This window comes from Xiphias gladius, chromosome 20 (genome assembly GCF_016859285.1).
Source record: "Xiphias gladius isolate SHS-SW01 ecotype Sanya breed wild chromosome 20, ASM1685928v1, whole genome shotgun sequence".
Taxonomy (NCBI): Eukaryota; Metazoa; Chordata; class Actinopteri; order Istiophoriformes; family Xiphiidae; genus Xiphias; species Xiphias gladius.
In genome coordinates, this window is record NC_053419.1 from 13,858,428 (window position 1) to 13,874,162 (window position 15,735).

The 15,735-nt window shown below is 40.2% G+C and overlaps 1 protein-coding gene across 4 annotated transcripts in view; it reads left to right on the forward strand.

The window, feature by feature from the left end:
* The window catches only part of LOC120806300 (E3 ubiquitin-protein ligase UHRF2-like), a 30,861-nt gene that overhangs the window by 4,416 nt on the left and 10,710 nt on the right, over window positions 1–15,735 (forward strand). For all 4 annotated transcript variants that reach the window (XM_040157310.1, XM_040157306.1, XM_040157308.1 and 1 more), the window contains exons 2-3: window positions 7,008–7,403; window positions 9,077–9,396. In XM_040157310.1, the coding sequence (XP_040013244.1) occupies window positions 7,008–7,403; window positions 9,077–9,396 (716 nt within the window). The remainder of the gene's footprint in view (window positions 1–7,007; window positions 7,404–9,076; window positions 9,397–15,735) is intronic.

A 15,735-nucleotide genomic window follows, 5' to 3' on the forward strand; every position in this document is an offset into this window, starting at 1 on the left:
TTACATGACTTTCAGTCAGAAAATATAATTTTTGCTAGACTCTGGAAACCTATCACAATTTTAACATTAACATCATTCTACAGTCTACAAGATTTATCAGAGAACTTGTAATACGTACAACCAACAGTACTCAAGGAAAACTATTTTTGGGCCAGTTCTATAATGTCACTTTATCTTTGGGGGAAAACTAGTGCAAAAACCACAATAAAGAGACCAAAGACCAAAGTTTCAAGACCAAATTGAGTACAAAGCAATATTTTGTCTTAATCTTTAGTCTTAAGGCTAAAACAAGGCTGGAATAATTAGTCACTGTCCTGGCAGGACGTCAGTCCACACACTGTTAAATCATGTAGTGTTAGAATTGCAATGATCCACATCTTATAGTGAACAGATGTTAGCTTACCTTTTCTCTCTCCTACTTAGTGATTCAAAAAAGGTTCATGGTCATTAAATGGCAGCAGTTAGGGAAGACAATGGTGTGAAAACTGTAAGCTGCTGCCCTGAGATGGACACGTGTTTGTGTGTGTCATGGCGGATGGTCGCATGCAGCGTGCAGTCTTAAAGCCTGTGGTTTACTTTTTAAACCCACACAGGCATACTTTACGACTTACCACAAACACACACGGACTCCCATTGTTACTGCAACGTATAAAGTAGTACATGCAGTCAGTTTTTTGGAAAATGTATCCTAAACCCTGAAGTTTAGTGCTGTAATATGACAAAGTCCTAAATTCTGTCTGAACAGAAATCTGTATCATTCATTTTTTATGCTCAGTTTGTTAAAATAGGTGAACATGCGGTATATAAAACAGTCAAAATAATAAAAGACAGACAGACTGGCCCACAGTATCTTATAATGTATGATGTGTGAAAGGTTATTGAAACCTGCCTTCTGTCAGTATAAGCGGAAGATGCTCACTGCCGACAGGGCACCAGTGCAATGATTTATTTAGTATTTTAGCATAACATTACAAAGCTGATATTAACACAGACTCAGCCAATCAAATAAGCCCATAGGTAGCAAACAGCCTACACGATGTGTTGATCTCACATTGTTTACATTTTGTCACACATTTCCTTCATTCATATGTATCAGGCAGTGTTATAGGCCAAGAAATTCTTTTATAACTGATTTTTCTGTATTTTCAAGTTGTCTAACCCACTTCCTGTTGTGTAATTAAATGATAATGAAGTCTAGCAGACATTAGATTCTGAGTCACGCAGACTACGAGGGGTTCATTTTCTTCTCTGTGTTCTGTGTATTCTGCAGGACAGAGAAAAAGAAGAGATGGAAATAAGAGCTGTTGGGAACGGCGCCAAGTAAACCATGTTTTTTTTTGTCAGAAAAACCATGGTTTAGTTGGCAAACCTAATAATGGCAAACCATTATGATGAAAAGAGATGGTAGCTATTGGGTAGCACAGTTGCTGCACTTTTTGCACCAGTGCTCCCTTTTGGTAGTAAGTTAATTTCATTGTTCTGAGCAGTTTTTCCTAAAATCAGTTAAACTCTTGTGTAACTTCAAAACACCTTATTGATAAAATACAAAGCAAGACTGCCCCTCTTTAAATTCAAGAATGTGATCACTAGTAGTAGATACAAAGCAATAAATTTACATTTGCTTTATTAACAATTAATTGGCTGCTATGCTGGAATTGTCCCGGACTGATGGAGCTGTGGTTGCAAAGACTAACTCCATGTAGTAAATCCTGTGTTTCCTTCATTTCACCGGAAAATAAGTGGGGAGGGTTGATTAGGGGATTTCCATGTGTTAAGTAATGCAAGGAATGAGCCAGTGACATGCAGCGTGCACTAGCTAGTGCCCTTACGTGCACGCAGTGGTGCCTGCACTCTGTTAGGATTTAGACATGTAACAGAATAACTCAGTCTAATTCCTTTTCAAAATGGCGTCTTGTTTTTCCCTCCTCTCACTGCGCACGCTGCCTAACCAGTTCAAAGTCATGCTTGCCCTTGAGTCGGAAGGGTCTCGAGCCGGCAGCCGCACAACTTTGCCTCAGTGTTGTGTTTGTTTTTTTTATTTTTTTTTTATGGGTTTCTCAATTTGCCTGTGCACTCCTCGTTGTGTCTCTGTTTCACTTTGAACAACGTCTCATGTCACTCACATTCACGAGCAGGCTCACACACCTTCCACTGTCCATGCGGCCTTTCCTCTCAACGTCCACGCTCACTTTTACTGTAGGCTTCTCATTTACTAATTTGAAAAAAAGGTTTGGCCTGTTTCTTCAGTTGTTTAAAGCTCAGCTTGTAAAGAGTCATTGTGCTTCAAATATAAGGCTGTAGTAAGTTCGTTTGTTTGTTTGTTTGTTTTTGTTTGTTTGGTTTTTTCCTATCGAGGCAGCAACATGTTTCATTAAATAGTTGGGCTGTCTCCTACTACCAATTAGCTGTTGCCTATTGTTGGGCTGTAGGAAAGATTTACTGGCTCGCCCCCTTTCGCACAGATAGTTGCTGTGACCTAGATATCGTAACAATTTGATTATACATGCATTGATGTTGTGGCTGCTCAGTTGGTGGGTGTTCTTTGTGTATTGCGAAGCTGTAGAATTTCATAGACAATTTCAGGGGAAGAAGAGTTGGCTGCAGTCATGCATGTACACAGTCACACCCTTCTTCGACAGATAGGCTGGACAAAGAGTAAAGACAAAGAGAGGCATTAAACCTAGTCTACAAATGCGGGCTTTCTAACACTCCCACATATTTTCATAGTTTTACCACTCTTTCTCTTAGCTTTAGCTTGGTCAGTGGTCAAATGTCCTGTCTCTTAACTGTCAGCTCTTGCACCTGCATTGTAAAGAGTAGGGTTTCCCATACTATTTTTTTTTTTTTTTTTTTTTTTTTTTTTTTTTTTTTAGCTCAGATTACCGGAGGAGTTCCCGGCTATTATACCTGCTAATTGTCTCAAGTTTCTTGGGTTTTGGGTATTTTGGGTCAGTAAGGGCACATGTTCACATGTACGAATTAAAGGCACAATCAGTGATTTAAAAGTAAACAAAAGGGTCATCTTATAACCAAATGTAAAACACTGGATTGCAACTTGCTTTCACTTTTAAAAATGATTGTCATTTTATTTAACAGACAGATTAACACTGCACAACATTTAATCTATGTTATCAATGCTGCCTAAAAATTACTAATATTTGTAAGAAGAGGAGTAAAACTATTTTCAATTATGATCAAATAACAAATAAGTAAATAAAAAAGTTGTCTAAAAGCCTAAGTAGATAATTGTATATTTGGCTCAAATTGTATATGCTGAGGAAAGACCAGGCCTTAAACTTGAATTATTTAGTAATTAAATCTTGTTATGGTTGCATTTTAATTAATAATGCAAAACCATGCTTACAGTAAATGGCATTGATAATCACTATTTTGTCTTACTTGCTCCCTCTTAAAGTTATTACACAATTCATGCATAAAAACCGGTGAAAATGCAATGATCTGAGTGTATGTATAGGATCCTTCTTTAGAACTTTCGTAGAGTGAGAGAGTGGTATTTTGAAACCATTGCTTGCTGTAATTAAGGGAGTTTTGTCAAAAAAGTAGCTGAAAAGTTATTAAATTTTTTGTGGCAACAAATTTGGACAACATAGCAAAACTGAACTTTGCTGCCTCAGCACAGTTAAAATGTTCCTTTTTGTACAGTGGTTAAAACCTACTGTAGAGACTAACATCAAGTTACAACAAGAGCTGCAAACCGAAGCAAAAAACAACCATTGTCACCTTTCAGGTAATTTATGCTAATTAGCAGTGGAAATTTTTGGAAAAAGATTGAATAACTGTGGGCCGAGTGAGGGATAAAAGAGCAAAGATGGAAGCTTGGTAGATGGCAGGCACACAGACACATCCCATGTCATTGTTTTTGGAAATATGACCTATTTTGCTCAGCTCTTTGCTAAGACTGGCTGTGGGTGGGGAGAAGGGCAAAGAAGAAATTGTGTAGGAGTGAGGGGTTTGGATGGCCTGCCTGAGCAAAAGAGGCTAATTTCTGCCCTGCCGTGAAATCTCCTCTCAACCAGCCGTGCGGATCTGGCTTGTGTGTCACACTGTTAAACCTCTTTTTAGAACTAGGCGCTGATATTAAATGGGCCACCTTGACTTTTTGGTCTGTTACTTTGGGTCCACCTTTACTTAATGGCCTAATGTACTCTATCATTGTTATCCGGTCATAGAAACTAAGTAAGGCTTGCTGAGTTACTTTAATTTCGGAATGATTTCTGCATTAAGAGCTTTTATACTGTGGGACAGCATGTTGGGACAATAGTGAAATGTAGTGCAATATTACAGCCAAATATCTCTCCACCCTCCCAGTTTCTGCTTTACAATAGCTGTTTTTGGCCGTAGATTCGAAAAAAGAGATTTGTTCCATGACAGATATGATCAGATATGGAAAAGGTAGTACGGTTTAAAATCTGACAAGATGGGTCTCAGCCTAGATGTTCAGCATGTTTTTACAGCTTCCACAGGTCTTTCTCTTGTCTTTGTTTGATGTTCTTTCTGACATTGTACTTTGTTGCCCGTTATAATAAAAAATTCGTCTTTGAAAGGCTGCCTGTCGAAATTAGCCTTGTGGAGAGGTGTTAGTTTTATTCCTTTCAACAATGTGATACTCACATGCACATGTAAGCGCGTGTACGCGCACACACAGACACACACACACACACACGCGCGCGCGCACACATACAGAGTTGCCATGCCACGGATTTTTGACTGATTTGTTCAAGCCTTTTGAGAAATCATCAAATCAAGTGTCTCCGGTTTGTCTAAAGCTTTGTTATGACGTGTACTTGGGGCTGAAGTCTCCCTCTGGAACACTGAACGACATTTCACTGAGGCACATAATGAAGATACCAGAAGCAATGTGTAATTTTTTTTTTTTTATTATGCTGCATTATTTATGGGGAAGGAGAAAATGTCAAGTCTTAGATGATGATATTCGTCCTACACACTACAGATTGTTACAACATGCCAATATTTCTGTCGAAGAGATCTTGTCCTCCATGCATATATGAAGCATTTTCCTAACATTTCCAGTTTAGATGGTTGTGCTTTGTTTTGAGGATCAGCTGGTTATGACTGAAGTCAGGGCTGTAACACCTCGCAGCAAGAGGCAGATCACAATGATGGTAATGAAGTCACTGTGGAAAGCGGGTACAGTCAGCATAGATATCATTTATGAGGCTTGGTGCGGTGCAAGAAATTCTACTGTTCTGATACTCGAGTCTAACCTGCACCAACTCTGTTTAGGATGCTTCTTTTTCTTAATGCAGCACCAAGTAGAAAAAGAAAAATGGAGAGCGGAGGATAGACAATTACTGAGACTAAATTGAAGAGTGAGCTTAGGCAGGGAGATAGACAAAGAAATGCTGAGATAGTCTACTGCAGAAAGACAGACAGACAGGTGAGTATCATTGTATGGCTGTGTTTGCACCACTGCTCCTCTGATCTAAATTTCATGAGACCATTAAAAACAGGGAGGGATGGGGAAATTGCGCTTGCTCCCTCTACTGCTCTCGTGCTACGCCTCCAACCGCTCTCCTCCTCGCTGTCAAATAACGAAGAAGAGAAGGGGAGCGTGAGCGAGAGTGGCGGCCATGCTCGTCTCTCCAGCACAATGGGCTTGTGAGGTTGAAGGCTGAAATGAATAGCTGATGTCTGTAATGAGTTGGCGTGGCCGCCATAAGCTCCAGTCCTAAGGCAGTAGCTGTACTGTATACTTAACAGAAGATTGGTTGCGGTAGAAGAGTAGATATGGGTTTCTAATGGGCCCTCATCGTTTTTTGAAGAGCTTGTTTTTTGAGAGAATTATTTTCTGATGCCCATACGCTGCGCCTGAAAGGATCACGCTGCTGATGGTGGTGGTGGTGGTGGTAGTGGGTTGGTGTCGACAGAGATTGTATACATGATTCAGGTTCATGAGGGTGGGTGATGGGGGGCTGGGGGGGTGGAATGCTCTCTTTTGGTTGTCATAGCAACCCAGTCATTTTTTTTTTTCTTCCAGCTACATCTCCTATCACTTTAATTCATGCATTCATTTCTTTTATTTATTTTGTCTTTTATTTCTTGTAGAAACCCAATGTGGGGTATCTGCAAGTGGAGCTGCAGTTCAGAATCCATTTCTATTGTAATGGATATGTAGTAAACAAATAACTACGTGGATAATCAGTAGTCCCAACATTATACCAGTCATAGGTTTGATTTTTTTTATTCATTCCAAACAAGCAAAATCAGTTGAACAGTTCACCTTGATGTATAGTGAAATGCATTTAATCGGTAGTTGAACATTGGCTCATTTGAGAGCAGACAACAGATGTTGTTGCTGTGGACTCCCAAGTAACATCCTTACACACCACTGGTGTATTTAAAGACATGGAGATTTGTTGAAGTGCTGTGTGTGTATTTTAATGTCCTCTGTTGCGTGCACGAACAATACACAGTTTTTTCTCTTGCTGTGCTCAATGTTGTCTCTGTCTAACGTATTCTTTGTTTGTCCTTGACAAGCAGCCTCGTGTATTTGTCCAAAGGCACTCCGTGGCGCAGTGGTGTTCATTTCATATCGCATGGATGTCTATTAGGAAAGAAATTTGGCAAAAAATTAAAGACGGGATATCTGTATGGACAACTGTTATATTGTTCAAATACACAATCTTTTGGCCTGGAAAATAAGATACAGTCATTGTCGCAACTAGTCCACAGAAAATTAATTGTTGAAGTGAAGTTATCCAAACAAGCCTGAGCTAAAATGTGTTCATTTTCTTTTTTATATTTAAGTGTAAATTGAATATCTTTGAGGTTTATTTTTATTATTAAATTAGCAATTTGACAACATTTTGGCTCTTGTCATTTTTCTTAACATCTTGTGGACTATATAATGAAAAATTGTTACTACATATCACTATACTGTATACAAGTATGGCTTTTTGCGTCTGTACATGTGTCTGTTCATATATGTCAGTGGCTTTTTAATTTTTTAATATTAATTTTTTTAGATGGAAGATGGCCAGACACTGTTTGACTATAACGTGGGTCTCAACGACATCATCCAGCTGCTGATTCGCTCTCAGACCGACCCTCCAGACAGCCCTGCAACCAAGGACTCCTCCGGTGTTGCCTGTATTTCAGCCCCACCCTCTGACTCCAGGTCTGAAAGCCACAACTCCCCAGCTCCCGTCTCCCCCGCTGCTATGGAAACCAACACAAGCATAGACAATGACAGCAGCAGCATCACTACCAGCACCGTTAATGAAACCAAGCCGGACACCAGCGCTACCAGTAACTCAACCAGTACCAAAAATGGGTTCAAGTCCTCCAGTCCGGTACGGGACACCCAGCCCCCAACATCCAGCAGAAACACACTAGTCAACCCAGGAATTGGTGTGTACAAGGTGAGGATGGGAGCGTAAATATTAGGGGCTATTTGCAAGATTTTGCATGAAACTGGCTGGTCAGGCTCTTAGCTAAATTAAAGAGAATTTAAAGACCTGCAAGCCAAGTCACTGCCAGAGATTCTGGGCAGTGCACTCCTATTTGTTTGGATGTAAAATCAAATTATGAACTGAGTACCTTATGCTTCACCGCTGTTAACTCCAAACCACCTTGTAAATATGAAGAATTGTTGAAAAAATGATGCCTCAGTAGTATAATTTAGCTCACATTAAACAAGGACTGTAAATGCTTTTGCACACTAGGTTTTATACCTTAATATGCCTCTCTAAAATTGTATTTGATACTATACAGCTGTCTTTACAGTGCCAATAGAGAAAGCACAAACATGAATATGATTTTGGTTTCCTTCGTGCATTTTTTTTCTACTCAGCAGCATTCCTCCATTCCTTTCCTCTTGTATTTTGCTATAGCACATCGGACTGCATAGTTATTGTGGTCCAGCCAAAATAACTGGAGCCTACCTGTATTTATGTGTCACTGTTTGAAAGTGAATGTGTTGGGGCACAAAGTTACCCTTCCATTGTCACAGTTTAAGTTCTCTGTCTATAGATCTGGTACCCGGACTGACTTCAATCTATAAGGACTAATGACATGCAGACACAAGCACGCTGCTCATCTTGCCAGGAAGGCACATGCCAAACCACACATGAGAAACAGATCTTTAAAACCCCGTCACTAACTAACTTACAGATTATAAATAGACTACAGTCAAAGCTAATAAATGTGTGAGTCTTCCCTGCTCTATTGTGTTCTATTGAGCTCTGCTGGCAGGCTGACCCACATGTCTGAGAATTATATGTGTAGGACTGGGCTCTTTTTGCTGCCAAAAGTCCAATCCAGCATGCAGGAAGATCAATACTGTAACTTAGTAATGTAGATGAGTTGGAAATTGTGCAACTTCAGTGGATGTCAAGGTCACATGCCTTTACAGGCTTTAAGCATGCCCTACAGACTCACTGTGCACAACCAGACACGACCGGTGCCATGTTCAAGAATGCATCTCAAACAATTGTGCAGACATGCATTTGAAGGTTAACATCATGAAACTCATTGAATGTTAAAAACATGTCGTGAAGAAAATTAATTAGGGAAGTTTTTTTTCTGCATGTCACCCACTTACTACAAATTGTCCATAACCGATATTACTCACATTACTCTAGTGTTTTAATGAGTTCCTCTTCCAGGATGCAGTTGGTAATAGTTCATGTACATAGTCTAACAAATCAATTTGCAGAGACTTTTAAGGGATAAATTATAGGAAATCCAACTGTTGTTCGTAATGTGAAATGCTGGAGTATGAATCAACACACAGAAGGTTTCATTACCTTGCAGAAATAACCCAACTTTGAAAAAACATAAAGGCAACAGAATGCTTGTTATGGATTTCCTATTTGTCTCTGAAAGCTGATTTTCGTACTCACCTAACAACTACAACAACTGTCTGCAGGAAGATATTGTAAAAATCCAGTAGTCTATGTAATACCTTCATTTAAAGTATGTGATGTGTAGCAAATGGGCTAAAACATACAAAGACGTTGGTGTGTTTCTTTAAACAACAGACGGACGGGATCAGAAGAGACCAGGTGTTATTTTGGTCTTTGTGTCTCCTCAGATTAACGAGCTGGTGGACTGCAGAGACGTCAGCATCGGTGCCTGGTTTGAGGCCTGCATCGAAAATGTGACACGCGCTCCCAAAGGACAGATAACACCCACCAAGGGCAAGGTGGGCCGGCCCCCAAAAAGGACTAATGGAAAGCTGGAGGCCGAGCAGGGACAGGCCCACAGCCAGGGCCAAACCATAGACAGTAGCAGGAATAATGTTGTGTTAAACTCGGAGAGTAATGGAGCCTCCACCTCTCAGAGAGACTCTACAGCAGCCACAGAGAGCAAGGACAGAGAAGAGGATGTAATTTACCACATTAAATATGACGAGTAAGTGATGGCTCATTATGCTGGGGAACGTTGCTGCTGCAACTGAACTGACTTTGGTTGCAGTGACAACAAACTAGTTATAAAGGGTTTAAATAAAAGTGCACAGTGGAGATCTGACATTTTAGCAGACGTCTGCACAGTGTCAGTGCGGCAGCTTTTTGTTCGGAGGAACCAAAGTCATCCTAGATGGTATATTGCTGTTTAGGATTGGAATTCACAGTACTGCACCCCAAATAGGACAGTGAGATTGTATGCCTTCTTCGCTATACGCTGTGTTACGGCACAACAGAAAATAGGGTTTTCGTTCTCGCTAGTTATGCCCATGGTAAAAATGTATTTGCTCGTGCTGCTGTTGTGTGGCGTTCTAGATAAAAATGTCCGCCAAACATAAATACATGGTGTGTGTGTGTGTGTGTGTGTGTGGTACTAGTGGCTGCAAGCATCAATAACAGCGGTTCAGAGCAGAGCATTGGGAATTGCAGCCTCTGCCTTCTCCTGGCAGTCCAGGGTATGGAGAGAGGGGGTTTGTGTAGTTGATGCTACAATTTGGACTCTATCTCATGCGCTCCCCTTTTCCAGCAAATTCATTCAAAAGCCGACGTTTCCATGGTAACTCATGAGTTCTCAGGAGCATTACTTCTTTGCTTGCCTCCTTCAGCTTTGTCTGTAATTGCTGTGAACATGCCACTGGTGAGACATAGCCTCCTTGCTGCGTCAGTCATGGTGTATGCATGTGCGTGTGTGTTTCTGTCATGGGATGTTGTGCCAGAGAAACCGTATCAAGGGTTGTTGAGCAGTAAATGTGTGTTTTATTTTATGCAGACATCATTCCCATTTGACATTACCCGGTCTTCCAAATCCCTGGTATTCTGCTTTTATTTGTTGTTTCTTCAGTTGCAACAGAGCAGGGGTGTGGAGCACAGGGACAATCCTATAATACACACCATGTTTGTCCCCCTTCTTATTTAAATTTAGTGCTTTTAATTATTTATCTTCTTGTTTGTTTATTCACATTATTGTTTTCGTCTCATGTTTCTCATTTGCTTTATTTGACAGTCGAGAGGGGGACATGAATGACAACAAAGGTCCTGCACTAGTTTTAAACCCAGGACATCACAGTAATATGTGAGTTGCGTCTTCAACGACTGAGCCACGAAAACAACCCCAGTTTTTGTGCCACTGAGAAGCCACAGCTACAAACTACAAAGATCTAAATGCTCAGCTTGCTGTTTTAGTGACAGCTTGTCTAATATACGCTTTTGCCTTCCACTGAACACATAGTATCCCCCTCTGTCCTGAGCTCCATTCCAGGTTTCTTCCATCATTTTGTTTGCCAGAGAAAAGTGGAGGGTGGGTAAGATTGCTTTGCCTTCCCGCACGCGTGCATGCGCGCGCACACGCACACACACACACACACACACACACACACATGCACACACACACAGACACACACCGTAAACATTGCCATGTTTCTGCATGAAGCCATTCTGGACAGCATTTCTGCAGAATGTAATGAGCCACAAAATCAAAGGGAGTGATATGTTGGGAGAATCTCCTCTGTGCTGCTCCCAGGAACTGAGGTGGCGTGTGTGTGTCTGTGTCTGTATCTGTGTGTGCGTTGCTCCATAACGAGACTCTCTGATATGGTTTCATGGTTAAATCTTGGCTGAGTTCAGCATATGTTTAAGATTCTCTGCGGAGAGGGTAACAAATATAGACATTAAAATGGGCAAATATAATTTATGTTCATTTGGCTTTCAAGTAGACTTATATAATTGTTATCTGCAAATGGAATTGACATCCTCTTTTTTTAATGGTGCCTCATAAAGTTGTCATTTTAAGGCACGGTAAAACAATTTAAAGTGACCAACCTGATTGAAAAATTAAAACTTACAGACTAATTAAAAATCAGCATTTCCTGTGACGTAATCTGACCAAAATGAAATAGTTTCTTGTGCTATGGCATAATTCCTTTTTGTAAGATGTGCAGGGATGAGGGATAGACTGATTTTTATGTCCGATTTATTTATATATTTATTTTTGGCTGATTTAAGTCTCCAAAAAAAAAAAGAAAAATTTTCTGCCTATCTGGATAACACGATTAGTCCCAGACAAATCCCAGACAAGTTTTCAGATTCCACATCTTGGCAGGGTTATTTGAGCCTTGTCACCCTCTGCTCTGAGATCTTGGACAAGTGGAAGACCTTTTTACATGTCAGGGTGCAAATAGTAAAATGAATAATGCCCGAATTCCATTTAGCTGCTTCAGTCTCAGGGTCCTGCTTATGTACATGCAAGCTCACTGTCACACTCTCATGACTTACTGGTAAGATTAACAATAGCTTCATTATATTCAAGTCTTTCACCTCAGCTTTTTCTACAATGTCAGAAAAAGTCTAGTGAGAGAAATCCACAGTTTTATTCTTTTAAAATCATGCTTAATATGTAGGTATTTAAACTGAAATGGGTGTTTTGGGAAGGTTTTGCTGAAAAGAGATGCATAAGCATGTCTTAAACGGGCTCTTTCTTGTAATTAGCAAGATTCCACGTATGCAGTGAAAGAGATCTTACCAGGATCTAAAGCTTTGGCAATTGGCCTGCCATTATCTGAGCACGGCTGCTACCTGAGAGCGTCTGAGAGAGTTTTATCTGCTGCAGTTTCTTATTTACCAAGGGACAATGGACTCTTTATATCTGTATATGTCCGTATTAGTTAGGCTGTAGTGTTATCCCACATTATAAGATAGTATGTACTCCAATCTGGTAATGCCTACGATTTATGTTAGTTTACATGGATTCTGGAGAAGTGGAGATCGGAGTGAGTTGGAGACAGATCTCTGCTTTCACATTAGAATAACAGCATTCTGGTTGAAAATCAGCAAATTGGCCCTTTAATACCTGAAGTCCTCTAATGTCTGTTATCTGATTGAACTTTAAAATGTCTCAGGTAAAGATTAAAGTAATTTAGATACATATTTTTAAAAACGTTTCAGCTTCTCATTCTTGGCCTCAATTACACACAAAGCCGAGGTTAAGAGAGACTGCAGTCACTCTCCTTCGCTACAGAGAAGCAATTATATTCAGATAGCTTGTTTAGTGTCAGAGTTTTTCTAACTCAGCTGCTTATCAGTAAATTGAGGATTTCTCGTTTTCTCCGTTCCCTTCCTCCTTCTTTACAGGGACTTCAACTAAGTACACAAAGCGCTAATGATGGTTTCATAACAGAGGAGACTCTAAGAGCCCTTCTGTTGATAAGTCATGTTGTCTTGCTTTCATAACTGAAAGCAAGATATACATCAAATTGTGTGGTTACACCCATACCATAACTGATTAAATGTGTTTCTAAATTTCATTTAGGTACACTATGCATTTATAGGCGTGTTGACATGATTTTGGTTTCATGTTTATCTCCGCTGTGCCTGAAAGTCTTTCTCCCTTCTTCCCACAACTCCAGAGAAAGTTACACTTTACTTTGTAATATGAGATTTCGGGTCTAGCCACTGTGACAGCGTAGGCGGATAGACAAGTTAACTCTGTGTGGAGATTCAGTACTGATGCTGCAAATGTTAGAATTCAGACTTGCAGGCTTTGCAGCTCAGGTTTGTTTTTGTTTTTTTGTTTTTTGTTTTTTTTCTGGTGAGTGATACCTGCAGGTGGAATAACTCTAGCGGTGTTTCACTGGAAAACACTGTATATTTGTTTCCTAAAGGAAACAATACGTTTATGTGTAGCGACAGGCCTGAAGAAGGAGCAGATTTCAGTTTTACTTGAGAATTTGTAGGAAATTATTTGAGAGCTAGTAAAACACATTTCTTTATGAATGCAATGTTATTGAGTTACGAGAATATACAAAAACAAATCATTTTGTTGGGATGCAGAGATGTTTTACAGCAGATAAAACATTTCATTGTACAAGAGCTTTTGTTACATAAATACCTTCATTAAAGCTAGACCGATAAATAGGCCCGGGCCGATTCGACCAGTATTAGCTTGTTACAGATACAGGAATTGGTGTACATGTTGGCCGATAAGTAGCAAGAAATTGCAATAAAGAAATGCCACACTTGGTTTGAGGTATTTTATAAACAAGTCTCTCCATTATGAAGTTTGTACATGAGAGAGCATGGACAAGTTTTATTTGTTACTGTTGAATAAAACTGTTAAATGTCCTGCTCAGTATGTATCTTGGTCACAATATAAAAAAACCTAATCTAAGCAATCGATATCAAGATCGGTCGTGTATATTGTGTTTTTATGTCCAAAAAAAAAGTTACGTACTCTTGCTTTAATATCTTACCATTTTAGAATTTTCTATAAATGGTTTGAGGGACATTCAGGGCATATGAGATTAATGGAGTGACCTCAGCACACCACGCTTTTGGAACCTGAAAGCAACATCCATGGAGAGTAGCCTCCACCCATCAGCTGTGGGCAGTTGCATGAAATACTGATGTCTCTTGCTGAATGACTGCCAAAATGTTTGGCAGCTATTGTCGGGGATAAAATGATCCAACACAATACAGTTCACAACGTTTGTGTTCTTCTGGTCCTTGTACATCTCAGGTCGTAACAGAACTGTTTTCCAGTCTTTTTATGAGTTATTAGAAAAACTTTTGTTTATAGCTGTATTCTGGCCAAATCTGAATGGGAGTCGCCGTTTGAATCAGTTAGTAATTATTCAGCATGGGTAAAATAACCTAGACAGCCTCAGTTTGAGACAGTGGACAGTCGTGTTTTGCCATTAAGATAATTGTAGTGCAGACATTGTAGGTCAGAGTGAAAATGAAATGTAATCATCATTTTTATATAACACCAGGCCTTTTAACTTATTTCAGGTTACAGTAGTATTACAACATTTTAATTTTATATTATTTTGTGTTTTTCTTGGGGTATTTTTAGCTTGACGTCCATGAGTCTGAAGCAGTACCGAAAGTCCGGGCTTGTGTGGTCTTAAACTCGGTTACTTCTGTTCCCCTTGTGTTGCTCCGTGTTCCCCTTCTGTTCATGCTGAGTCCCATTGTGCTCCAAGGTTGATATTCCTCTCCTCTGTGTGTGTGTGTGTGTGTGTGTGTGTGTGTGTGTGTGTGTGTGTGTGTGTGTGTGTGTGTGTGTGTGTGGCGCGCATGCACATGTTAATGTTAATGTTGGTGTGTGTGTGTGTGTGTGTGTGTGTGTGTGTGTGTGTGTGTGTGTGTGTGTGTGTGTGTGCGCTTGTGTTGCTTGTATTCACCCTACCCTACCCAAAACCGCAGTAATCCCTTGGACATAAAAAAGGAAATCCCTGCACTGTGCCCCGGCCTCTTCTTCCTGGGAGTTTGCTAGCTGTGTGCTACATCTCTTACAGACTGCCTCTGTAGACCCTCTCCATCCAATTTGCAATGGCTTAAAATATGCAGCACAGTCCTGTCAGTAACACGGCAAAGCATAAGTGCACGTTTTGACAGGATAAAATCGTAAAATGTTGGGTATCATAGTTAACATTGTTCACTTTTAGCCCGAGCTCAACAGGCAGTCATTGGTTCTGCGTCAGTGCAGACTATCTGAGAAAATACCCAGTTTAGGCTCAGCTTTCCACCCGAAAATGCAAACACATGCTGCTCACTCATGCACACAATTCTCCACTTCCCCCTTCACCTCCCACTGTGTGAGACGACCTGAGTGTGCAGGCTGATGTGCAGTTAAACTTCAGTGGTAACACATTGTTCATCTGAAAGCATAATTCCGGCTATTGGCAAGCAAGCAAGCTGTCAGTTCACCTCTGAGTCAGGCCTGATCCTTACAGCTTAATTATGATTGGCAGGCAGGAAACCGGTGCAATTAACCTTACTTCATCCACTCCAAGTTTGCCACACAAGTAGACATTTCACATTTATTCAGGGCTTCTTTTGAGAAAGGAGGAACACTTTAAATTGCAGAGAAAGTGCACCTGGTTTTCCTTATAGACATTCGACATTATAAGAAATACAAACCCTTTTCACCAACAGAACACATTAAAGACTTGTGTATTTGTCCACCTACTCACACCTCTGAAGCTCACTCAACTCGTTGGCGTAATCTGCCCAAAAAACCGAAGTGTGAAAATAACAGGTTGTGGTTTTACGGGGAGTTATGTGCCGGGATATTTCTTGGATGGGCGCAGTAACTTCCTGGAGTCTACGCCAGTTGCTCGACGACCTCAGGTCGCGTTAAAGATGATAAAACCAGCATTGTTGTTGGAAGGTGAAAAAGCAGATTTTTCCAAAATGTTGAACTATTCCTTTAATTCCTGTCAATCATTTTTAGTCAGGTAAGAGGTTTAAATCACACCAATGATATATCAAATTGTGTGGTTACACCCCT